The sequence below is a fragment of the Petaurus breviceps genome, unplaced genomic scaffold (genome assembly GCF_028583685.1).
Source record: "Petaurus breviceps papuanus isolate PSGF00001 unplaced genomic scaffold, PetGlider_PUasm1.0 178, whole genome shotgun sequence".
Taxonomy (NCBI): domain Eukaryota; kingdom Metazoa; phylum Chordata; class Mammalia; order Diprotodontia; family Petauridae; genus Petaurus; species Petaurus breviceps.
Genome location: NW_027185777.1, coordinates 5,660,682 through 5,686,185, shown reverse-complemented (window position 1 = coordinate 5,686,185; position 25,504 = coordinate 5,660,682). Strand labels below are relative to the sequence as shown.

The 25,504-nt window shown below is 37.5% G+C and overlaps 1 protein-coding gene across 9 annotated transcripts in view; it reads left to right on the top strand.

Annotated features, from left to right (window-relative positions):
- The window catches only part of ADAM22 (ADAM metallopeptidase domain 22), a 270,825-nt gene that overhangs the window by 211,284 nt on the left and 34,037 nt on the right, over nt 1–25,504 (top strand). For 7 of the 9 annotated variants that reach the window (XM_069086210.1, XM_069086211.1, XM_069086212.1 and 4 more), the window contains exons 21-26: nt 2,546–2,651; nt 8,610–8,729; nt 11,198–11,366; nt 13,613–13,727; nt 17,182–17,272; nt 20,087–20,104. In XM_069086210.1, the coding sequence (XP_068942311.1) occupies nt 2,546–2,651; nt 8,610–8,729; nt 11,198–11,366; nt 13,613–13,727; nt 17,182–17,272; nt 20,087–20,104 (619 nt within the window). The remainder of the gene's footprint in view (nt 1–2,545; nt 2,652–8,609; nt 8,730–11,197; nt 11,367–13,612; nt 13,728–17,181; nt 17,273–20,086; nt 20,105–25,504) is intronic. The other 2 variants (XM_069086208.1, XM_069086205.1) reach the window with 1 other exon arrangement.

Below are 25,504 nucleotides of genomic sequence, written 5' to 3'. Positions count from 1 at the left end.
GAGAGAGAGAGAGAGAGAGAGAGAAAGAGAAAGAGAGAGAGAGATATTTATCAGTCCTTTGCTGTGTTGGTTGACTCCCTTTGCCACCATGATTATCATTCCTCACCTATAAGGGTTACAAAGTGCTTTCCTTGCAGACACATGCATTTCACTCCCAGGTATGTGAGTTTTTCAGAAGAGAAAATGTGTCTTTTGTGCTGAGACCACAAAGTTTAAAAATCTTGTTAAGTTATATTTAAATGCTATTTAAAATGGTCTGTTTTAATTTTTCATTCCAGCTGGTACAATCCGTCCTTATAACCTGACTAATGTATAATGTGAAAGTATTTACAGATCCTATACTTGACTATAAGCTGCCATGGCGGGGAGGGGAGAGAGGGGGACAAAATGTGAAACTCAAGCAATTGTGGAATTGAATCCTGTAAACTAAAAGGAAACAAACAAATTAATAAAAAAAAAAAGATACCAATAAATTTCTTCCATACAATGTAAAAGAAAATAAAATGGTCTGTTTTAGAAGAGGTTCTGGCCATGTCTCACTTGGTGGCAGCTTAACCCTAATAGCTGATGGGGCAGTGGCTAGAATGCTGGGTCTGGAGTCCAGAAGTCATCTTCCTGAGTTCAACTCTGGCCTACCTACTAGCTGTGTAACCTTGGGCAATCATTTAATGCTGTTTTCCTCAGTTATCTCATATGCAAAAGAAGCTGGAGAAGGAAATGGAAAACCAATCCAGTATCTTTGCCAAGAAAACTCCAAATGGGGTCATGAAGAGTCATGAAAATGACTGAACACTAACCTGAACAATAGGCAAGAACCCAGGAGGAAGTCGGCTTAAGTATCATGCTTGCCATCCTATATACCCTGAACTGGCAGTAATGTACCAGTACCCATCCCCACTAAGGGCAAGATTAATAAATATCTTACCTTTTACTAGGCTCCTAACAGATTATAGAGGAGGGGGAGAAGAAAGAAGAGTGGTAGCTAGATGACCTAGGGGATAAACTGCAGGATTTGGCATCAGTCAGATCTAAGTTCAAGGCCTTTCCAAGTTCAAACCCATTACCTATGAACCCTATGACAAGTCTTTTAACTTTTTTCAGCCTCAGTTCCCCCACATGTAAAATGGGGATATTAATGGTGTTTATCTCATAGGGTCATTGTAGGGGTCAAATGAGACATGTACATAAAATGCTTTGCAAATCTTAAAATGCTATATGAATGCCAGTGACAGTGATGGTGATGGTGGTGATGGTGATGAGAGTGGTAGTGATAATGGAGGAAGCATGATACAGTGGAAAGAATGTTAGAGGTGGAATCAGGGAAAAAGGTTCAAATTTGGCTCCAACATTTTCCAGCTGAGCTATGGGAAGCAAGTCTCTTTAAGACTCAGTTTCCTCATCTGTAAAATGAGAGTAAAACTGTACACGCACTAGCCTCCTCCTGGAGTGGTTGAAGGAAAGCAGTTTTTAAACTGTGTTAAGTATAGTTATGTCATTGTTGATGGAAGAGGTGAGAAGACCCCAGATCACATCATCTGTAAAATAACCAAAGGAACTAGGAACGAACTTCAGCCTGGAGAAGAGAGATTTACCAGGGATTTGGCTGCTGTCTGCAAGTTTGTGGAAGGGAGGACTAAACATTGTATGTCATCCCACAGGAAAGAACTAGGACCAGTGGGCAAAAGCTGTGATGGAAGCGGTAAATTTCAATACAGAACAAAGATGAATTTTTGAATAATTGGAGCTGAGAACAGAGTAGGCTGTTATGAAGAAGGAAGGTTTTGGATATGGGAGGAGTGGTCACCTGGCCTCTGCCCGAACTTCTGAGGGGTGCCCTCAAAAGCCCTCTAAAGTCACTCCCAAAACTTTGATTCTAGGAATTAGCTTCCTTCTTGGCATTCTAAGAATCCATTTCACCCAGAAGTTTGTAATATTTTTAAAACCTAGCAAATGTGTTGAGAATATTCCTTTGACTAATAGATGAAGGTTTTGCTAGACTTCTGAGTGTTCAAAATTATTTTGTAGTTCATCGGGACATATTCAATTATCATGGTTCAGAAAGGTTTGTTTCCCTCTTTCTGTTACCAAATTTGAAGTTATAAAGATTCAGATTTTGTGAGTACATCTTCCAAATGCTTTTTCATCATGACTGATTTCCTTTCTCTCAACTTCTCTGGGACCTGCTACTTAGAATCATTACTTTCTAACGAACTTGATGATTTAATTTTTTAAAAAAGACCCAAAACATGAAATTCAGTTTGGGATATTTGCCAGGCAAGATGTTTGTCTTAGGTCTGTGTTTATTTCACTTTGCCAAATTTCAAACTGAGATCCATGTAACAAATTTTTGCTTGAAAATATACATTAGCCACAAGTGATGTCCAAAGATCATTTTTAAAAAGTCTTTCCATGTTTGTCAAGAACGTTTTGAATAAGTAGCCTAACAATTGGTATGATTCTGTAGCTCCACATTTCCCTTGGTGCCAGAGCTTGAGAAATTCACTCCTATCCTTGTTTGCTAAAGAAGACCACTTCTCTGTTTCAGAAGTGACTGCTTCTGATAAATACTGCTACGAAAAACTGAATATTGAAGGGACCGAGAAAGGCAACTGTGGGAGAGACAAAGACACTTGGATTCAGTGTAACAAACAGTAAGTTGGAGAATATTTTGTGAATTTATTACCCAGTTACTGGCTTTATATTTGGGGGGAACAGAATCTTGCTACTGCACTTTTTTTGGCTTCTGGACTCCCCCTGGAACCTCAGAGAGTAATATAGAGGAAATCTAAATTTATTTGAGCATTGGGCATTCCTGTGTAGGGAATGGGCTTGTGCATGTGTAGCTTGAGTCCCGTCTTAGCATGTAAACACAGGAGTTTTTATTCATTAAACCATATTCCACTCTCCTCCCTTGCCTGTGATACTCCTAGGGGAGGCTTCTATCCTGCTAAAATGCCTCTCTATCAGCACCAGATGGAAGTAGCTAGGTGATGCCCTGGAAAGAGTGATGGGCAGGAGATGCATTCAGATCTAGCCTCAGATACTTGTTAGCTGTGAGACTCTGGGAAAGTCACTTAACCTCTGTCTGCCAAATTGTAAACTGGGAATAGTAACAGCACCTACCTCACAGGGTTATTATAAGGATCAAATGATATGATATTTGTAAATTGCTTAGCACGGGGCCTGACACATAGTAGGTGCTTAATAAACGTTTATTCCCTTCCTCCCCTCCTGCCTTAGTTGTTGTTTACATTATGCAGTAAGTTACCTGCATCAGCATAACCCCTGTCCCTCTTCAGTTTATTCTGGGTCTTGCTATCTTTTATCTTTTGACTGTAGCTCTAATTCATTTATTATTTTTTTCTCTTTTACCTCTAATCCGCCCCATTTCCAAGATAACTAGTCATCAATCCTTAGGATGAAGACATAATAGCTAGTATAATAATCACTAGGTTTTATATCACACTTTAAAATTTGCAGAACACTTTACAAATATCTCATTTTATCCTCACAACCCCAGAAAATAGGTGCCATTATTATCCCCATTTTATAGATGAGGAAACTGAAGTTGACAGAAGTGAAATGATTGGCCAGGGTCATACGGATGGAAAGCATCTGAGGGGGGATTGGAACTTGGGTCTTCCTGTCTCCAGGACCAGTGGTCTATCCACTGTATTAACTAACTGCCTTTACCAACAGGGGTATGCTCGGATTTTGTGTCCTTGGTCATATAATTCTAGATTTAACTTCTCTCCTAGATTCTAGTCTCATATTTCAGTGATCTGCTGGAAATTTTCCCATGAATGTTCTGATGTTATTACAAACTCAACATGGCATGTCTCACACTTTAACTGAGCTTATCACCATCCGACTCAGAATTAACTCCTTCATATTCCCACTTACTCAGAATCATCTTGACTCCTTTCTCTATTCTTTCCCTTGACAAAGTCCGTTGACTTTTCCTTATTTTTTTCATATCTGTCCCTTCTTATCTTTTGTCCCCTTTCTCTAGTTTTTTTTTTTATAAAGCAATTGGGGTTAAGTAACTTGCTCAAGGTTACACGGCCAGTTATTTCTGGGTGTGGTGTTAAGTATCTGAGCCTGGATTTGATCCCAGGTCCTCCCGACACTGGGGCCGGTGCTTTTACTTGCTGAGCCACCTGGCCGCCCCTTCTTTCTCTAGTTCTTAAAAATGTTTTTACTGATATATTTTGTTTTGACACCCAGTAATACTCAAACTCCCAACAAAGTGCATTCCCTAGATACAGCTCAGTAAAACTGCCTAATAGAATCAATGAAACTAATGTTGCAATTCCTGGTCTATTTTTTATAATTTACTGATTATAAACATAACATAACCACTTAGCAACAAAATCTGTTGTCTTTGTTTTGAATTTTTCTAACTTTCATTTTCTTTTACTTTCTTATAGTCATTGTGTGTAGTTTTCCTTTGGCTTTATTCCTTCCTTTTACATTACATAAGTCTTTTATGATTCTGTAAAATCTTCATTTTCATTGTTATTTTATTATGTTTTTTTTCTTCGGTTGCATTTGTATTTCAAAGACCCTGTTAAACTCTGATTTTCTTTGAAGGAACATTTGAAAATATGTTCTACTATTAAAGATCCATTTTCTTTCATGTAGAAATATGCTCAGCTTTGTAGGATATGTTATTTTGGAATGCAGACTGATTTCCTTTTATGTTAATTATATCAAATTTCTAGCTTTATCTTTAATTTTTTGCTGTTAGTGAGTAGTCCTACATAATTTTGAACTGGTGTTTCTTGATATGTAACTTGATATGTTTTGTGTACTTGAAACTAAATCTAGAATTTGGAAACTACATTTTTAGGTAAATTAAAATTGATATTCCTCTCTAATAAGATTCTATAATCTGATTCTCTTGATCTGAATTTTGCTTTCTCTTTCTAATACTTGTAGGCAATGTGGTATATGATTTCCTGAAATACTACATTTATGTTCTTTGGTTCTGAGAAATCAATAATTCTCCGATTTTCTCCCAAATTTGTTTTCTATGTCTTCCTGAGACTTCATGTGTTCTAATTTTGCTCAGCTCTCTGTTACTTCATCTCTTTATTTTTGTGTGATCTTTATGCTGTTTTTACAGAGCACTGCTTTATTAATATCTTTTGCCTTCTGCTCTAAACTGTCGGTTCTGATTTTTCAAATTTTAAGAGCTCTAATATTCCTCTTTATCTTTTCCTTTAATTATTATATTATGTTTCCATCCTACTTTAGGGGTTTTTGCAATTTAAAATAAATTATTTCTTTTATATGCATTTATAATCTGCCCTTTCACCCCTGAATTGAACACATAAAAACAATGAAAATAAGATTTCAGGTTTTTGTGATTATTCTATTTGCATTTCTAAGACAGTTGTTGTTTCAGAATTATTCCTTTCTTCTAGAGGTTTCTACTCACTTTAATATATCTCACAGACTTTATTATGTATTTATTCAGGACTCTTTGTTGTTTACTCAATTCTTCTGTGTCCTGGTTTTTCTTTTAGGTTTTCCTTATATCTTTTTTCCTTTCCTTTCTTTTTGTTATTATTGTTTGTTCACCTTATTTGGCAGATTTCTTGCTGTAGAGTAAAGGGAAACTGAGGTCAAAGCGGACCCTTCACCCATTTCACTAAAAGGGCCCATCCTACAAATACTTTAGGAGAGACCCTTCCTTGCTATTGATATGCTTCTATCCTAGTTCAGGCTTTTATCTTATCTTATTTGGGTGATTGCATAAGACTCATAAATAACCTCCTTGTATTTTCTCCCCCCTCAAAAAAATCATTCAGTACACCAGAGGTGTCATACTCATGGCCTGCAAAAACTCCCAAGTGTGACCAGATTGAGATTAAAATGTAATTGGGAAATGCTTAACAAAATAAATAAAAACATAGATGATGCCGATTTGTGGTTTTCTAAGTCAATATGCAGTCATGGGGTTGCTTATTTGAGTTTGACACTACTGGTTTATACTTTATGTGATTTACTCTGCCAAAATGACTGCTTGAATCATGTTGTTCTCCTGTTTGAAAGCCTTCATTAGGTCCCCATTGCTTACCAAGTAGAGTACAAATGTCTGCATTTGATATCTTAGTTCTTCCATAATCTTTAGGTTTCCTTCACTCAGCTAAGCTCCAGATGAACTGAACTTCTTGTGTTGCTGAACATGGCTCAAGCATCTCTGGAGAAAATGAGGAGAACATGAGTGGAAAGCTTTTCTCTCTTGTCCCCTCTTCCATCTATTTATTAAAATCCTTCTCATCCATCAAGGCTCAACTCAAACTCTACCTCCTCTGTGAAGCCTTCCAAGATTATTCTAGTCAAAAGTAAATTCTTCCCTTTCTGAGGGAAGTTACCTCTTTTGGTAACTGCCACATACCACCTTGTGCTACCTTGGATAGAGGCTGGAGTCAGCAAGTCCTGAGTTCAAAAATGACCTCAGACACTTCCTAGCTGTGTGACCCTGGGAAAGTCACTTAACCATGTTTGCCTCGGTTTCTTCATCTGTAAAATGAGTTGGAAAAAGAAATGACAAATCACTCCAGTATCTCTGCCAAGAAAATACTAAATGGGGTCAGGAAAAATCAGACACAACTGAAACAACTGATCAACAATAGCAGAAACCTTGCTACAGTCACATATACATATGTCCAATATCCCTTTCTTCTAAGCTCTAAATGACTTAAAGGTAGGCATCCTTTCTAGTCCATTAATCATGTATCGTATCAGCTCTTCATAGTGGCAAGGATTTGGAAACTGGGAGGACGCCCATCAATTGGGAGAAGGCTGAGCAAGTCACAGTGTATGACTGTGATGGAATGTTGTAAGAAATGGTGGCGGGGAGGTGGGTTTAGAGAAATCTAGGAAGGTGAATGAACTGATGCAGAGTGAAGTGAGCAGAAACAGGAGGACAATTTATATGATAACCACAATATTGTAAAGACAAACAAATTTGAAAGATCGAGGAACCCTGTCTATATAATGAACAGGTCTGTTTCCAGAGGACTCATGATGAAACGTGCTGCCCATCTCCAGAGGGAGAGATGATGCATTCAGAGTACAGATTAAGATGGTTCTGTTCTTGTTTTGTCAAGGTCAATGCAGGTATTTTCCTTGACTGTCATGTTTGTGACAGGGGTTTTGTTTCTCTTACCTTCTCAGTAGAGATGGGAGTGGGGGTGAGAGAAGAAGAGAAAGATGTCAGATCTTCATGGACATAAAATAAAATTTAATTTAAAAATAATGCATGGCATCAAGCACAATGTCTTGACTTATAAAAAATACTCAATATTTTTTGAATTGAAGGAAAAATTTTTTTGTGGAGTATTGAAGGTTGAAGATTTCCATCGATGTCAAGGGACCTCTATGTTTTACATAAATAGAAAGAAAATAAGACTGAATAATTAGAGTCTTTAGGATTTTTTTTTGCTTGATGATATCTGAGTCTTTATATTTTATTCCATGTAATGAAGTCTGATTTTTTCACATTCATCCTTGCTGTTTTATTCACCAATCTTCTGAATAACTATTAATGTCAAAATCTTTCATTGCTATGTTAACACCATCAGTATTAAAACTGAAAATTCATTAAGCATATGGAACATTTTAGACAGTATTCACAACAGAGCAGAAGAGTGAAAGTTTTTTTTTAAATATTAGAATATAATGTTATAATGAAAAGAGAAAGTCAGAAGTAATTAGTAAAGGAAATTAAATAAGTAACATTGTGGTTATGTAGATGTGAATAAAAGAAAATTATGTATAAGCTACTCTTTAAAATGGGGGCATCTAAGTGGCATAGTAGATAGAGTACTGGTCCTAGAGTCAGAAAGATCTGAGTTCAAATTCAGCCTCAGACACTTGCTAGCTGTATGACCCTGGATAAGTCACTTAACCCTGTTTGCCTCAGTTTTCTCATCTGTAAAATGAGGTAGAGAAGGAAATGGCCAACCCATCTAGTATCTTTGCCAAGAAAACTCCAAATGGGGTTGTGAATAGGTAGACACAACTGAAAAAACTGAACAACACAGTTCTTTAATACTTAGAGTGGGAGGTAAGATATAATTGTCCATTGTGAAAGAGCACTTTTCTTAAGGTCTTTGCTAAAAAGGAACTAGTAACATTGATAAATTCACACGGATGGAAATGTTACTGCTAAGCAGTATTATGTGAAGGATCACTGAATTTGATCGACAGTTGGGTGAAGTAAGTGCATAGAGCAGACGCTTGAGAGCTGGCTGGTTGTGTTTGACACCTCTGGGTCATGTAGCCAGCATGTGTCGGAGCAGTCTTCTTGGCACTGCGGCCATCTCTGAGGCCATATCCTGTATTCTAGACTGCCTTTGGTTAAAAGACATAGAGGATTCTGGTCTGACTTCTCTTGTTAGGATTTGCATGAGTTTCATAGTTGAAACAAAAGCAAGCACTATCGTGTCATGAGAATATCTTTCCCCTACATTGGAATGCTCCGTTTGGTGATCAGCCATACTTTTTAATAGCTAAATCCATGCTTTTCAGGTAGGAATAACCTTTCTAACCACTCTGTACATGAAGTAAGCGATTTGTGTACTCTGTTGATTTAGGGATGTACTTTGTGGTTATCTCCTATGTACCAACATCGGTAACATTCCAAGGCTTGGCGAGCTAGATGGAGAAATCACATCCTCTCTAGTTGTGCAGCAGGGAAGGACATTAAACTGCAGGTAAGTACAATTGCCACTTTATTGTAAAGCTAAGCATGTGCTGCATCTTCCCTCCCACCCAGAACCTTGGAATCACCACTGTTGTTGATACTTCAGATGATTGGCTGTTGGATAAGTGTGGTTGGCTCTTCAGCCAGTGAAGATCACAGCCCTTCCATGACTTAGGAGATGAGTCAATAAGTTACTATGGCCAAAACTGTCCTCATCTGATAGCTTCCCAGAGGGTGATGACACTGCCCACTCAGTCTGGTCCCCAGATGACAGTCCATCAGTAGCCTTGAACTTAAAACCTCCTTGAAGGCTTCCAAGGTAGATTCCTTCTCCTTGGAGGTCTTTAAGCAGAAACTGGACCACCAGTTGTTGGGCATGTAATAGTGGAAATTCCCTTATTCTGTGGATTGGATAAGATGGTCAGCTCTCCAGTTCTGTGATTACCAGCATGGTCGCATCTGCCAGAACTTGTGCTCTGCTTCCATGAGCTTTGAAGAATGTGGGTTGCCTACATTGCATGAGGAGACAGTGGAATTGGGCTTTAGTAGAGAAAAAGAATTATTTATAAAAAATAAAACCTCAAATGCCTTGTTCAAGGGGCCATTGTTCAAATCCAAATAGAGTGGGAAAAAAGGCGCTGAGTCACAGTAGAAAAAACAAACACTTTTTGGAGTCAGAGGACCTTAATTCAAATCTTACTCCTGATACTACCTATGTGATCTTGGGCAAGTCATTTAAACTTCCTGGGTCTTGGTTTCCCCAACAAATGAAGGGAGTAGACTAAATTTCTTCTGTTGCCTTTTCCAGTTTTCTATGTATATGATTCTATGAAGAAAAGAATCATAAGATAATAGATTTAGAGTGACAAGAGACCTGAGAAGTCATTTAGTCCAACCTCCTAAACAAATGAAGAAACTGAGGCCCAGAGAGGGACAAAATTGGGATTTGAACCCAGGTCCATTGATAGCAAATCCTGTTTCATGCTGCTTCTGGTCCCATTATGTCTGGATTTGGACAACGACTTTTTGAACTAGACACCTGCATTGACCCATATGAAATATGAAGTGGTTGTCAGTATTGTGAGCTGGTGTAAGGCTGACTAATAGTTCATCTTCTCAGGCCCAAATACAATGATTACTATAAACGTTTCCATTTCTTTTCACCTTTTGACTCTTTCAAGCTTCAGTTTATTAGCTAGAGAGATTACTTATGGTTTCACCTTTTCATGAATGGTGAATGGGGAGTTTTGAACTAATAAATCTATGAAACAGTTATCACATTTTCAACTTTGGAATTAACAAAATGGTGGCTTATTAAACAGCTTCCCGCTCACGTCCTACTTTGATGTCTTACTAGAGTGGAAAGGAGACCTTGGTTTCTTGGAGGCTATGCTAAGCAGAAAGCTAAGACAAACACGTTCTACTTTGTTGTTGGAAGGGTTGTGACTATGACCCAACAATGGACCATCAACTCCTAATCAAGGAGTATAAATTTGGAAAGCTTCACAAACAGGTTGACTGCAATATGATGATTTTGGTTGCAGAAACTCTCAAAGGCTGTTTATTACTGGGGTGCCTAACCTTGTTTGTGTGATGGACCCCTTTGGCAATCTGGTGAAACCTGTGAACCTCTTCTGAAAATGTTTTTAAATGCATAAAATAAAATACATAGGATTACAAAGAAAATTAATTGTATTAAAATACAGTTGTCAGAATATTAGGAAAACAAGTTCTAGAACCCCAGGTTAAGATCTCCTCATCTACTAAGTCATGGGTTCAAATATGAGGTCATGAAGGAAGTACCCATACCGATTAAATCATTGACCCCCATAAGTATGAAATTAGATTGAATAGCATTCTTATAATCATATATTCCTGTAATTACCCCATTGTAGAATTAATATTGTAAATGCAAAAATTTCTTTGGAAAAAGTAATTTTATTTATTTAAAAATTATTTATTTATTATTATTTTTTTAATTTATGGAATAAAACAAGGAAAATGTAGCTAAAGGAAAAAAAAAACCTCTCATCCTCAGTATTAGAACTGAAATGGACCTTAACTAACCCACTGGGTTGTAAGATTAGAATCTGGTCTTGAGTAGTAATTACGATTAACTTGACCTTAGGTGATAAAAATGAACTAGAAATTTGATTGCAGCTCCTATATCAATTGTGTCAGTATATGAGAATGTACTGTCCTTGTTGATTACCCTGCCAATCAGTTTAAAGATGAGCTTACTGCCATGCATTTACATGTAGGAAGATGTACCATCATTCTTCTTTCTACTGCCTTTCTAAGGATAAATAGAATTCATAGGCAGTGGTATTGGTCATCTTTTAGTTTACAAAGGTGGTTTCATAATCAATTAAGGAATAAATGTGTATATCTTAAAACATACATACAAACATACACACACACAAAATCTGCTCCATAACATTACTAATTTTTTTTTTTGTATTGCTTACTTAACTGTAGTGGTGGTCATGTTAAGCTTGAAGAAGAGATAGACCTTGGCTATGTTGAAGATGGGACGCCATGTGGCCCCGAAATGATGTGCCTAGAACGTAGGTGTCTCCCTACTGCCTCTTTCAACTTCAGTACCTGCTTGAGTAAAAAAGAAAATGCCATTTGTTCAGGAAATGGGGTATGTTCGTATATTCTTTACTCTGTCTTAATGTGAATTATGTATTTATTTCCTATTAGTGAAATGTGTGATCTTTGGCAAGTTACTTAAACTCTCAGGCCTCAGTTTATTAATCTATAAAAACAGAAGAATTGAACTAGATTATTTTTAAATTCCGTTAGGATGTTCCTTTATGAAATGTGCCTCATTCTAAGCCTGTAATTTTTCCTGATTCGCAAAATAAGCTAGTTATTAAAAATATTACTAAGTAGCATAGGAATATTAAATATACTGTGGGTCAAATGAAATCCAAATGGTGTCCTTCTACCATAAATATTGGACAGTTAGGTGGTTTGGTGGATAGAGTACCAGGCCTGGAGTCAAGAAGACTTCCTGAGTTCAAATCTGGCCTCAGACACTTAGTAGCTGTGTGATCCCTGGGCATGTCCCTTTACCCTGTTTGCCTCAGTCTCCTTATCTGTAAAAATGAGCAGAGGGAAATGGCAAACCACTCCAATACCTCTGCCAAGAAAACCCCAAGTGAGGTCATGAAGAGCTGGACATGACTGGATAATAACAATTACAACTATTACTATTGCTTGAAAATGAGGCAAAAAAAGAAGTAAAAATGATTGTATCTAATTATAATGTCTGATTCTTCTTTCTCATTCATGTTAATGAAATCTGATTTGCTTTAATATTTTTTTTCCTTTTTTAAATGAAGTAGAAGACAAATTTTCACAAGCTAAAATGAGATTGAAAAAGATAAGCACATAATGGTTTGGGCAAATATATTTTTTTTAATAATGAAAGAAAGGAAGCCTTTGACAAGGTTCATTTTCGTTCTTATGGCCACATAACTGCGATTCAGGTGCAGTGAAGATGTGTTTTTGCTTGATCAATCAATCATTATAAGCAGACAACATATTTATTCCAGTTCCATACATTTTACTGTATGCTTATGAGAGACACCCAAAGGAGTGCCATAGTGATTTATTGTTCTGGGTGCCATTGCCCCAGTGCTCTCTAAGGAGAGCACCAGAGATGAGCTGTAACGCTCACATGTAGAATGGAACACCAGCACTAGAAGAGGCCTAAATGATTCACTCCTATCATGGGGATCCCCAAGTCTTCCCATCTTTCCTACAGAGGACTTTAGGGGAAAATAACATTGAGAGAGTGAGGAGGTAGAAGAGAATAAGAACAGTTCAGGTCTGTTCTATCCTGATTCTATCAAGACAGTTATCCATGTTGATGAAGGCCACAGCTGATCCAAAGCTATGGGTACTCCCCAACTCCTTTATAATTTGGGTTGGAACAGAGTCTGTCTTCTCTGGGTAGATATCTAAGGTGAGTTTGTTTACCTTTAAATTCTATATTTTCTATTTGGGGTTCTTTAGATATCGATGCTATGGTAAATATTAATTTTATTTTCAGATGCTTTATGCGTTCTTGGTTCTCTCGTCCCTTGGATGGGGAAAGAGGTAGGAGATAGAGGCTCTATTTAATCATAGATTAGAGCTAGAAGGAGCATCTGGTCCAACCTTCTCATTTCATAGATTAGTAAACTGAGGCCCGTGGAGGCAGAGTGTTTCTCCAGCTCACACAACTAGGTCTCATCAGGCAGGATTCAAATTCAGGTCATCTGTTTTCAGAGTTCTCTTTCCTTTGTACTTGTTTTCTATCTAGTGCTAGGATTGAAGAAAAAAGGTTGAGTTTTCCTTGTGTGCCAGAAACCTTCAGATACGTGTGCGAGCCAGAAGCATGATCTTCCCTCCCCACACAATAATCTGTAGCCTCAGCCGGAGTAGACCTGCCTCCCCTTTTCATTGGTCATCTGGCCGTGTCTTAGCTCCCCTGGGTCCAGAACCCCAAGCTTCCTTATCCTTTCAAGTGTCCTCCTCTATGAGTTAATGGAAAATTTGCATGGATAATATAGGACTGACTATTTCCATCTCCATTCTCTTCCTTTTGTACTGTAGCTGAAAACAAGATTGTCATTTCATAATTTTGCTTTGTTTCTTCTAAGGATAATCATCATTCTTTTCTTATGCCCAGTTGTTTTCTGTAAGTTGATGTGAGAGTGACTTGCATTGAGGAATAAGAGAAGACTTTTTAGATGAACAATGAACAAAAAAAATGAAGGATCAGGAAAAGATATCATAAGGAAAATAAGCGTAATCATTGTTAATTTTTGTTGTTCATAACATTGCATTATGATCTGTTTATGTGTGATTTTTATTCTCAGTTCACATTTTGGTTTTCAGGTTTGCAGTAATGAAATAAAATGTGTCTGTAACAAGCACTGGATAGGTGCAGACTGTAATACTTATTTACCATACAATGATGGCTCAAAATCTGATATGTCTGGGCCTGGCAATGGTAAGTACATACTTTGGTCTCAGTGAATTATAGTCATCCAGTAGGGAGAACAAAAATATTGCCTCAACATCATCAACTAATTTATTATTTTTATAGTTGCTTCAATTTGTACATAACTGAAGTATTCCTGGAAAAACTATTAACCATCCTCAAATGATAACTGGTTTTCAGGGTTTATTGAATTAATTTTTTTCTATAAGATTAATTTTGGATAAATCTGACTCTTCAAATGAGATTTTTTAAACATTGAACGATATGAGAATGTTTGGATCAGTCATCTCTTCTGAAATTTCTTTATCATAAATAAATCTTTTTATAATAACTTCATATCCCCCAACCATTAAATTTAAATGGTGGGTTTATGATTAATTTTTTTTTACATTTTTGAGTATTTACAAATCGTCAACAAATGCAAACATTTCTGTATATAAAAAAGCAAAAAAAGAAAAGCCTATGAGCATGCGATCTTCTATATACATACATACACATGTGTATTTTTGTTGTTCAGTCATTTTTCAGTCACATCCAACTGTTTACAATCCCATTTGGGGTTTTCTTGGCAAAGATACTAAAGTGGTTTGCCATTTCCTCCTCCAGCTCATTTTACTCATGAGGAAATGGAGGAGAACAGGGTTAAGTGACTTGTCCAGGGTCACTCAGCTAATGTGTCTAGACTAGATTTGAATTCATGAAGATGAGTCTTTCTTATTCCAGGCCCAGCACTCTATCCACCATACCACCTAGCACAGATATGTGAAAATTTAACAAGATACTATTAAAATGACTCTGTATCCATTTCTGAACTCCTTTTTGTTTACTTTCTATTTTATTGGGGATCCTTTCTAAATACATATTTGTTACCAGGAAAGGCTTTTATTGAAAGAATCAGTCAATTATCTAGCAAATATTAAATGCCTACTATGTGCCAAGCATTGTAGATACAAAAAAAATGTAAAAGAACAGTCCATGCTCTCAAGGAGTTTACAGCATAATATAGAAAAAAGTAAGTTAATGGGTAATGGTTAATACACTGAAAAAGCAGTATTTTGTGAATATTTTGGGGGGAAGTTTCATACCCACCCCCAGATTCCCTGACAAGAACTGTATCAGTTATTTTATAGCTTTCCTATCTTGACAGAGACAGACTGTGGAGAAATAAGCTTAGTACAGGGTCTGGCACATAGTAGGTGCTTTATATATATAAATGCTTGTTGACTCTTGCATGAATGAGGTTTGAAGAAGAGTAAAAGAAGGCTTAATAAGTGGGATTGAGGAGGAAGACTTAATACCCACACAAAAAATCTAGCCGTGTAACCTTGGTCAAGGTGCTTAACCCCAATTGCCCTCCAAAAGGCAAAAAAACAAAAACAAAAAAAGGAGGAAGAAGTTAAATGCGAGTAAGCAATGTCCCTGTAGACCCTCCTTGACAGTGAATGGACCCTTTCCAGAGGTGTTGATGCCTTTTAGTACATGAATACTCCACTGTAGGAAATTATGCCCAAGGGACCAAAATGTTGTCTAATTTTCAAATGATAAGAGCAGTCATGAACCTTCTTTTTTTTTGCCTTTTTTTTGGAGGGCATTTGGGGTTAAGTGACTTGCCCAAGGTTACATGGCTAGTTTTTTTGTGTGGGTGTTAAGTGTCTGAGGCCAGAACCGAACTCTGGTCCTCCTGACTCCAGGGCCGGTGTTTGACTCACTGCGCCACCTAGCCACCCTAGTAATGAACCTTCTATTCCCCCCATACAGCCTCTCCTTCAACCAATAAACCAAAATAAAATAAATAAACCAGTAAGCCATTATTAAATGCCTACCATGTGCCAGGCCGTGTGGGTACATATACAATCCTTACTCCCTCATAGTTTATGGGTATCTAAGCCACAGAATGAAGATATAGTCTGTTTACAGGGGAATTATGGAACTCATAGTAAAATTCAATTAATGAAGTTTATAATGAAGTTAAGTAAATTATAGTGCTATAAAGAAAGCTGTAAGTTACTAGTTATATTATAAATGTGGAAACTGAGGCCCGGAGGGAATTGTTTTATACCAAGTCACAAATCTATTAAATAGTGGCAGAACCAGGACTAGAAGCTAGTTCTCTTCTCAAGCATTTTTTCCCAGTATAATTCTATGATTATCTATCATGTACTGAGTACTTGGCTAAGTATTTCAGGATGTTCCAAACAAGTGTAGTTTCTGTCTCCAAGGCAATTAGACTGTCACTGAAAAGATTTACAAGCTTGTAAGAGGCAGCAATATAAGATTATCTATAATTAGATACAAAAATATATAGACAAGATGGTAAATGTGCTCAGAGTTCAGAGAAAGAACATCATAGTGTATTGGGGAAAGGACTGGACTTATCAGGAGAGATATGGGTTCAAATCCTATGTTTGACTCAGTTTCCTCATCTGTAAAATGGGGGTAATGGTGTCTGAAGTACCTGTCTTGCTTGATTATTGTGATGCTTAGAGAAGGTAAGGGATGTAAAATGCTTTGCAAACCTTCAAGCATAACATACATGCTGCTTATTATTACTAGAAAAGGAAAGATTCTTAGTGGGCTTGATTTTGAATAGCTCTCTTTGCTTAGGCAGTTGTTATGTTGGCATTCGTCACATAGAATCTGAATTTCTTTTCTCAGTCTCTCTCTGTATAGCCAGTCCTGTCCCACTGAGCAGTAGCTTAGACCATATCCAGGACCATTTTCATTCAGTCTTTCCCTCCTGGACTGATTCTTTTATGAAAGCAAGCTAGGCCATCTTTTGCCTCCACTCTTACCTAGCCTTTAATTATTAAATGGGATTCCCTCAGACAGATTCAGACCTGGGAAAGACCTTAGCTTAAAAAGGCCACTGCGTCTGGGCCACTACATTGCTGGTCGTCTTGCCCTGTTTCTTGCCCCTGAACTCCCATGACTCTGGAGGAGAGAATGAGGCTGGTGACTTCACTTAAATCCAGTTCACTTTCAAGCCTCTGGATATCATTCGTCCTCTTTGAGAATAAAGGACAGACAACAACCTTTTCATGAGCTCTTCCACATGGATTAATGAAGAAAAGGTGTTTCAAAGGTTAACACAGAGGATCAAAGATTTACAACTTATAAGTTATTTAATCTAATCTTCATATTTTACATATGAGGAAACCAAGGGACAGAGATTTCTCCAAAGTCACATAGGTATCAGAGAAAAGATTCAAACCCAGGTAGATTTAAACTCATTATAATATCATAGGTTATGTTATGTCCATGAGTAACTAAAAAACTCAATTTCCTCATTTGGATTTATTCTTTCTCCATGTATAGTCATGAACTATGATGAGTAATTCACAATGGAATACCTAGGATCTTCTCTATACTTGTGCATTGAGAATTATGCAGAATAACACTTGGAAGACTTCTTAGTTAAGATATTTAAGTTACATTGAATAACCTTCTCTGTATTTTTTTACAGGTGTTGCCGGCACAAATATCATAATAGGGATAATTACTGGCACCATTTTGGTGCTGGCTCTCATATTAGGAATAGCTGCATGGGGTTACAAGTAAGTGACATTTCTTGGTTTTGTTAATGTTGCGCTATAACTTTAGAGAAGACAGCTTTAAATGAACTCAAAATTTTAAGTTTAATTACCATTAAGCAAGCAAATATGGCTAGTCATTCCCAAACTGGTTGGAAATGTGATATTATTTGTTTAATTTTGTGACATGTTCTTTCCACTTAAAAGGGTTTCTATGGAATTTTTAAAAAATCAGAGTGAATGAGAATTAATGTAAACTTTGTGGGGGAGATGAGTGTAAAAGGACATGTTTCTCTTGCTTCAGGCCTATGCCTAGAATACCAGGGAATGTGCCTCTGGGATAGATCAATACTTACCCATTTGCAATCGTTTGTTTCTCTTGGGACATCAAAGATGGCTCCGTATTCATAAGCTCGAGAACTAAAAAGATCCTTTAAAGTTCAGAGGTGTCAAACTCACATCAAGGAGCTCATGGGAATTGTTAAAAAAAATAAATAAAAATTTAATACAAGCTAGATAATGTTAATTTGTAGTATTCTAAGTCAATAGGAGGCCCGCAGTTTCTGTTTGAGTTTGACACCACTGACCTAGTCCAGCCTCTTTATTTTCATGTGAGGGACACAAACATACCCAGGGATGTAAAATTATTCATTCAAATATGGGGTGAGGTTAAATATTTGAGTTAGGATTTGAATTCAGGTCCTTTTTACTAACAGCAGATAGGTGAAATATCAGATATCAGCTAGGGTCCACTGTTTCACACCTGTTTCCTTACTTTCTCGTTGGAGTTCCCCAAATCACTTCCCAACAAGACCTTTCACGAGCTGTCCTGCTTATTCCTGGGTGTTGTATAAGTCACCCTCTGCTGGTATGAGTCATTCCCACTGAGGCTACTAAGTGATCCTCTCTGTCAGGATTTTCTGTCTCTCTCACTTTCTACAGAGTTCCCCCTAGATATTCTGGGTATTATTACTTATGAGCTTGGGAACCTTCTTCCTGCTCTCAGCCTGTTGATAAATTTTTCAACACTATTTAGCTAATATTATCAAAGTGCTAAACAGAGGCTGGGGACATGATTCCCCTTTAAAGACTGTCCTGAGGCAGACCTGGTGGATGGCCCATGCCTACAATCTGTGCTGCTGGAGTCTGGGGCTGAGAGAAAACTTGAGCTTGGGATTTTTGAGCTAGAGTAGATCCAGATCCAGAGCTTAGTGTTCACACTAAGTCTGGAAGCAATATGGTGAGCCCCTAGCAGGAAGGAGGGGAGAACATGGCTGCCCAACGAGGGGGAAACCTGCCCAGGCTGGAATCCAAGAAGGTCCAAGCTTCCTGCTGATAGCAGTGGAGTCAGCTGGAGAGAGGCCAATGCACTTCTAACTCAGGTGGTACAGGAGGTCCCAGTCTCAATAAAACAAGAACAGCAGCAAAAACCTGCCCCTCTTTTGCTATTTAATTGCTTCTATAAGCTCAAATTCAAGGGCAGATATCCAGGACACAGAGGGTTACTGAGCACAGGATCAGTCAGTCAGTCAATCAATCAAGAAGCATTTATTGGGTACCTAGGTGGTGCAGTGGATAGAATTCGAGGCCTGGAGTCTAGAAGACCTGAATTCAAATCCAACCTCAGACACTTACCAACTATGTGATCCTGGGCAAGTTACTTAACCTGCTTCCTTCAGTTTCCTCAACTGCAAAATGTGGGTAATAACAACACCTACGTCCCAGGGTTGTGAGGATAATCTGAGATAAAATTTGTAAAGGGCTGGCACATCATAGGTACTTTATAAAGGCTGATTCCCCTCCTTTTCCCTTCACTATTACTATGTGCAATGTGATGGTGCTAGGAGTAGGGGATACAAGAACAGAAGTGAAACAATCCCTGCCCTCAAGACGCTTACATTCTACCAGGAGAAAAAAAATAAAAAATCTAAATAAAATGAATTTCAATCCAGACCTTCGTTCAGATTGATGTATTTATCATAATGTGTTGAATTAAGATTTTCTAAAAGAATGACACATATTTACTTACTGTGCTTCTGCCCACAAAGGGGCCTATGTGCCTTTTCTCTAAAGCCCAAACGCTGTCCTGCCATTGACTTTGGCCCTGGAGGGCTGGGTCAGCTTGCTTGGGTAAGGCTTGTGAGGAGAGGAGACCATCACCACTCTATGTTCAGAGCGCTCAGGACCTCACCTCATCCATGGAGTCCTCCCAGGCCCTCGTGGAAGAAGGTGAAGCATCCAAAGGGCTACAGCCTAGCTCTGCGACATCATTAGGACACCCCTTTCCCTTCATCCACTCTGAAAGGGGCACACAAATCAAATACAAAGCACCCCCTAGTAATCACGATGGGCCAATGTTGTATATGTAATACTATTACTCTTTTAAGAATTTTGTAACACTTCTTAAGATAACTGGGAACTCTCCTGTGTTACAAAACTGGTTATTGGTCCCTGCCTCAGAAAAAAATATTATCCAGCCCTGTTGTTTGGCTGTCTTTTCTCTTGTGTTGGCTTTAGTTTATTCACAATGTAGAAAGTTGACAACACATTTTAAAGAAATAGAAGGCTCTTATCAGCTTGCTTGGGTGAGGATTGTGGGGGGAGGAGACCATCACTGTTACATACTCTGTGTGTGTGTGTGTGTGTGTGTATGTGTAGAAGACAGACAGACACTAGCTCTTTGGTGTCAAGATTCCCATAGTGATGTTCCCAAATTATATATGCATCATGAACTGTAAAATCCTGTGACTTAGGACCTGCTGACACAAAACACTGCAATTATGAGTAGTGCATAACTAATTATTGTTGTTGTTTTTTTCTCTTCTCATCAATGGAAAGAAATTATCGAGAACAGAGGTATGTGGTAAGAATAACCCAAATATGCTATCCTAAAAAGGTTCAAATCCTAAAAGGTTCTTGTCATCCCAATTTCTACCTACTAAGAGTATTCATTTTATTTTCTAATGAAGAAATAACATGGAAATTAATCTTGTTTTTCAATGTTTTCATAGAATCATAAAATCATAGAATGTCAGAGCTGGAAGGAGCCATAGAGATCTTAGTTCAATCTCCCTTTTCCTGATTTTAAATTTTTAGTTTTGCTGTTGCTAAAATGCTTTCGTCTTAAAGAGATATTGAACTGTAAAATTTTAACTTTAGTGTTGCTAGAAAGTTTCCATTTTAAAAAATAGCTGTGTCACATTTTAGTGGTTAAATGATTCTATGAATTTCTCCTTTCATATTAAAACTAGCATATATTCTATTTTGTGTGACTAATAGAGGGACCTTTATGGAAATTTATTTTATATTGAAAAAAGCTCTAGAAATCTGACTTGCTTTTGTATTTGCATTTTTGACACCTCTATTTTTAATAGTTAACACTATATTTTTAGTTATATATTTCAGCTTCCTTTTATACAAGCCCTTCCGAAAAGGATTTTTTTCTTTTTATTAATATCATCTTCCATTTAGAGATGGCCAGGTTTGCTTTGGGCACAATGTTGCTCTTATGGAAATGCTTAGGCACTCACAAAACTTCTTGCTGATCTCTGTTCATACTTGCAAGAGTAGATTATATAAATCTACAAGCCAGTAATCTAATTTGAACACTCTAAAAGCACTTTGACACATGAAGGTATATGAGCATCCCATAGGAAAGGTAGGCTTTATGTTTCTCAATAATTTCACATTTCACATTTTAAAGTACAAATTGACCCTGGGTATTGATGGGATTCCTCTAAGAATATCATATTGTCTCAAATATGAAGTAGCCAATAAAATGGAAGGGCTTAATTGTGTGTGTGTATATACATACACACATATACACATATACACACATACATATATATGTACATATATCCATACACACATATCTTTTATTTTTTACATCATTTGGGATTTTTCTGATATTGGGATATTCCTGAATATATCCTTTCCCCTTTCCTACTGAAAAAGCCATCTATTGTAACAAATAAAAAAGAGAGAGGAAAAAAAAAGCATTTCAGCAAAACCACCCAACAGATGAGATGCCTGATAGTATATGCAATATTCCACCCACATAGTGTACCACTTTTGCCAGGAAAGGAAAGATGTACATTTTCTTGTCTCTTTAGAGGGCTTAGTTTATGTTTCACATTTTAACCATTTGATTGCTTGAAGATATATGTAAAATTGCACATTACTTAACATTCCCTTAGAATTTGATCTCTACCCACCAGCTCCTAACAGATGACTAAAGTGGGATTAGGAATAAAGCAGAACCAATGTTGTTAGCTCCTTGCCAGGCCCTAGCCCAACTTTCTCTTCAACGTTCTCATTCTTTGAAATTCTCTGAACTTTTAAAAATGAAATCACATTCATTATTTTCCCTTCCCTTCTCAGTGCTTTTAAAATCAAACAAAACAAAAACAAACACCAAAGAGCTGTGGAAATTATATATGGAAAATCCATAAGAAAATGTTGATTCAATATCCATTATATGCCTATTACTATTTCAATCTTGAGAAGAAATATAGGTAGAAGGTTGGAACATATCATCCCAATTTAAAGTAGTTTGCGACCCTTGTATTAATATTGAATATATATTATCCCACTTGAACTGCAGGACAGCCCTGTGAGGTAGGCAGTGAAAGTGTTGTTATCTTCATTTTACAGATGAGGAAACTGAGGCTTATAGAAGAGAAAGCATTTTCCCAAGGTGGCAGAGCTAGGTTACTCAAAAACAGTCTCCCTATTCCAAACCTAGGGTATTTCCATTCCTAGGAGAAACCGCCTGCCTCCCTGCACTCAAATGCCTCACTGACTGTGGGGAAAAGGCAAGAAGCAAAGATTAATCTAACTGGTTTTGTTGGTTTTTTTTTCTCTTCATAAAAAAGTACCTGATTTATTTAAAAGTTGCTTCAATGACCACAGAATCCAAATAATAGTCTTTATTTCAAAGGAGGCTTTCTAAATGAGTTAGTACAGTTCATTAGCTGATGAAGTCTGGTGCTAATTCTAGAATTTAAAATAAGGTTCACTTAATACTTAGGCTAATGACAGTGATAAATATTGCCAAATGAATCCCATTTTTTTCCACCACAAAGGGGCATAATATAATGAGTATATGTATAAAGCAAGGATATTAATAATGACAGTGAGTGCTTACATTTATGTAAGCTTTTTACATATAATACATGCTTTTTAGTGTATGAAATGCTTTGCATACAACATTAGTAAAAAACAGAACCAAAGAGATGACATAAAAAAACTCTGAAGTCAGGTTCTCAGTAGGGAAGTTATCCAGATTAAGGAGATGTCTTCCATGCTCCAAAATCTCTTATTGTAAAGAAAATAAGCAAACTATTTATAGCCTCTCCATGCCCCCTTGCTACATTATCAAGGTGTGCAACAGCTATAGTGAGGAATTTCTTCACTTGGAATCTTCTCTTCCCACCTCCCTGTAATTCTGCAGTCAGTCGAGGTATTCCACCCACATGGCCATTTGTGTCTGGTTTCTAATTTAAGGCCCCCTCTGGGCTCATCCACAGATGAGTATCATGTTTATTTCAGTAACATCCTAACCTCTTTCACCTCCCTCCTTCCTTGTCTGTGACTGTTGGATCCTGAATTTATGCATTAGTTCTCAAGTTGCAAGGAGAACTGGGATTCAGGGAAGATAGTTAAGATGTTCTTTGCATCTTAAAGTAATACATAAATGTCACTATTATTCCGAAGCAAAGCTTGCCCCCCTTACATAAATTATAGGTATGTGGCAGACACCCAAAAGCTTAAACCACTAACAGAAGGGGGGTGGTATATAAATAGGGAAAGAGCCTCAAAAGACAAGGTACTTTTATAGTCATTCAGACTCACATCTGCCTAGTTACTAAGGAAACAAGAAACAGAAAGAAGACATTTAACTTTTTATTGCCTTTTTGGCTAGGTTTCCATGGGTTTGCTGGTCTCATGAAGATTCTTGTGCTCTCTTAGGCTTGATAAGAAAAGGTAGATATATGGAGTTAGGAAAGAATGAAAATGGCTTTGAGTGAGGTCCCCATAGATATATTAAGCTGTTAGAAATGTTGGTGAGCCTGGCATTTTTCTTGAAACTGTCTATAAGAGAATGAGGGGAGAATAAGTGATGTTCAGGCTCTTTCTTGGTGGCAGGATGGCATCAAAATGCTAAATTAGGTATACTAGGCAATTTTGGGAAGAAGCAAAGTAAGTAATTCTGTGAATGAATCTGAAAATAATAATTCCTACTGAAAACTCATTTGAAGGAATTATTCAATTCAGTTGAGTCAGTTTTAATTACTGACCATGAGCCTGCCTTGGAGCAAGACAAGACCTGGGTTCAAATGCTGACCCTTGCATAAGCTAGCTGTGTGACCATGAGAGACACACTTAACCTCTCACAGCCTCAGGCATCTCTGTTTCTCTCTGAGGCCATCATGTTACAAATCAGCTGTAGGTCTGCATTAGTGTAGACAGTTTCCAGAGTAGAGGTACCCACACTGATGGAATTACAAGTCTGGACCCACTGAAAAAGGAAAAGAAATAGCAAGACAATAAAACTCCAAAGTGTACCCTTTCTACCTTCAAAAGCAAGTCTGAAGAAGGCTGAGATTTCTAAGCACCATGGACATCTCCCTCCCAACAGCCATTCAATTGGTTATGAAGGAAATTAAAGTCCTTTTTGTAGTGCTCTGTGAAAATAACCCCAAATGCCTCTGGAAATGTAGAGAATCAATTTATGTAGCTTTGTTCTGCATAAAACCGTAGGACCAGGGGAGTGCAAATTAGCCCAAGAACTCACTTAGTCCCTAGAGATGACTCCTTATCCTGCCATTTTAAGTCTTCAGACTTCCTATGTCCCCTCTCCTTTATTCTTTGCTTGTGTGCTTTGGAATAGAATTAGCAGCAGTATATAAATTTTCTTGTCCTGAGACACAGCAATACAAATATCCATAGAGGAGGAGAGCTGGCCTTGGATCGAGGAAGGCCTGGATTTAAGATCTGTCTCTGATGCATTCTTTTTTTTTTTTTAAAAGCAATCGGGGTTAAGTAACTTGCTCAAGGTTACACGGCCAGTTATTTCTGGGTGTGGTGCTGAGTATCTGAGTCCGGATTTGATCCAGGTCATCCCGACACTGGAGCTGGTGCTCTTACTCGCTGAGCCACCTGGCCGCCCCTAAGCAATTGGGGTTAAGTAACTTGCTCAAGGTTACACAGCCAGATGTTTCTGGGTGGGTTTTAAGTGTCTGAGCCCGGGATTCGATCTCCAGGTCTTCTCAACACTGGAGCCGGTGCTCTTACTCGCTGTGCTACCTGGCTGCCCCCTCTGATACATTCTTGCTGTGGGAACCTGAGCATATTAACTTCTCAATGCTCTAGCCAACTCTCTAAAATTATCAAACAGAGGTACTTAACCTGCTTTGGTGGATGAAGTTTCCTCACCTGGGAGTTCTCTGTGCCAGTGAATAACAGGTCCAGTCCCTATCCCTACACATTTTGAAATAGGAATTTAGGCTTCCTACTTAGTTCATGAATGGTGCATCAACATCATAGGCTCATAAAAACAAACAGTCTGAGATGGAGATTCATGGTCTCATATAGAATTCTCTTTTGTGTGTTTTGTTACATATATGGAAATGCTCTATTATTTTTGTTTTTAAGTAGAAAAAAAATTAAAAACCATAGGCTCATAGATATAGACCTGGAAGGGAACTAAGATGTCATTTAGTCTAATGATGTCAAGTTCAAATAGAAGATGGGAATGTTTGTTTCTTAAGTTCAGAATTAGATAAATTAAATAAAAAAAGAAATTAGAAGCCATTAAATCCTAGGTGAGGAGTTCTACAGGCTGCATATTGATTTAGAAAACCACAAATTAACATTTTCTGTGTTCAACTTCACTTTTATATATTTTGTTAAATATTTCCCAATTACATTTTAATTCAATTCAGAAGGCCTCTTGGTTACTCTTATCTAGTCCACTTATCTTCTTCACTTTACAGATGAGGAAACTGAGACCTAGAGAGGTAAAGCAGCTAATCCCAGGTAACACAAGTAGTAAATGGGAGTCCTGGATTTTGAACTCAAGTCCTGTGACTACAAGTCTCTCTCCACTACACCTCCATTATTTCAGTATATTTGATTTATTTCAATTAAAGAGCATAGAAAAAGAAAAAAACAACCTAATGAAACTTAAATAAGAAAGAAAAATCCAGTTAAGACCTGGTTCTTTTCCTCTGTCTTCAATTAATTGAAATCAGT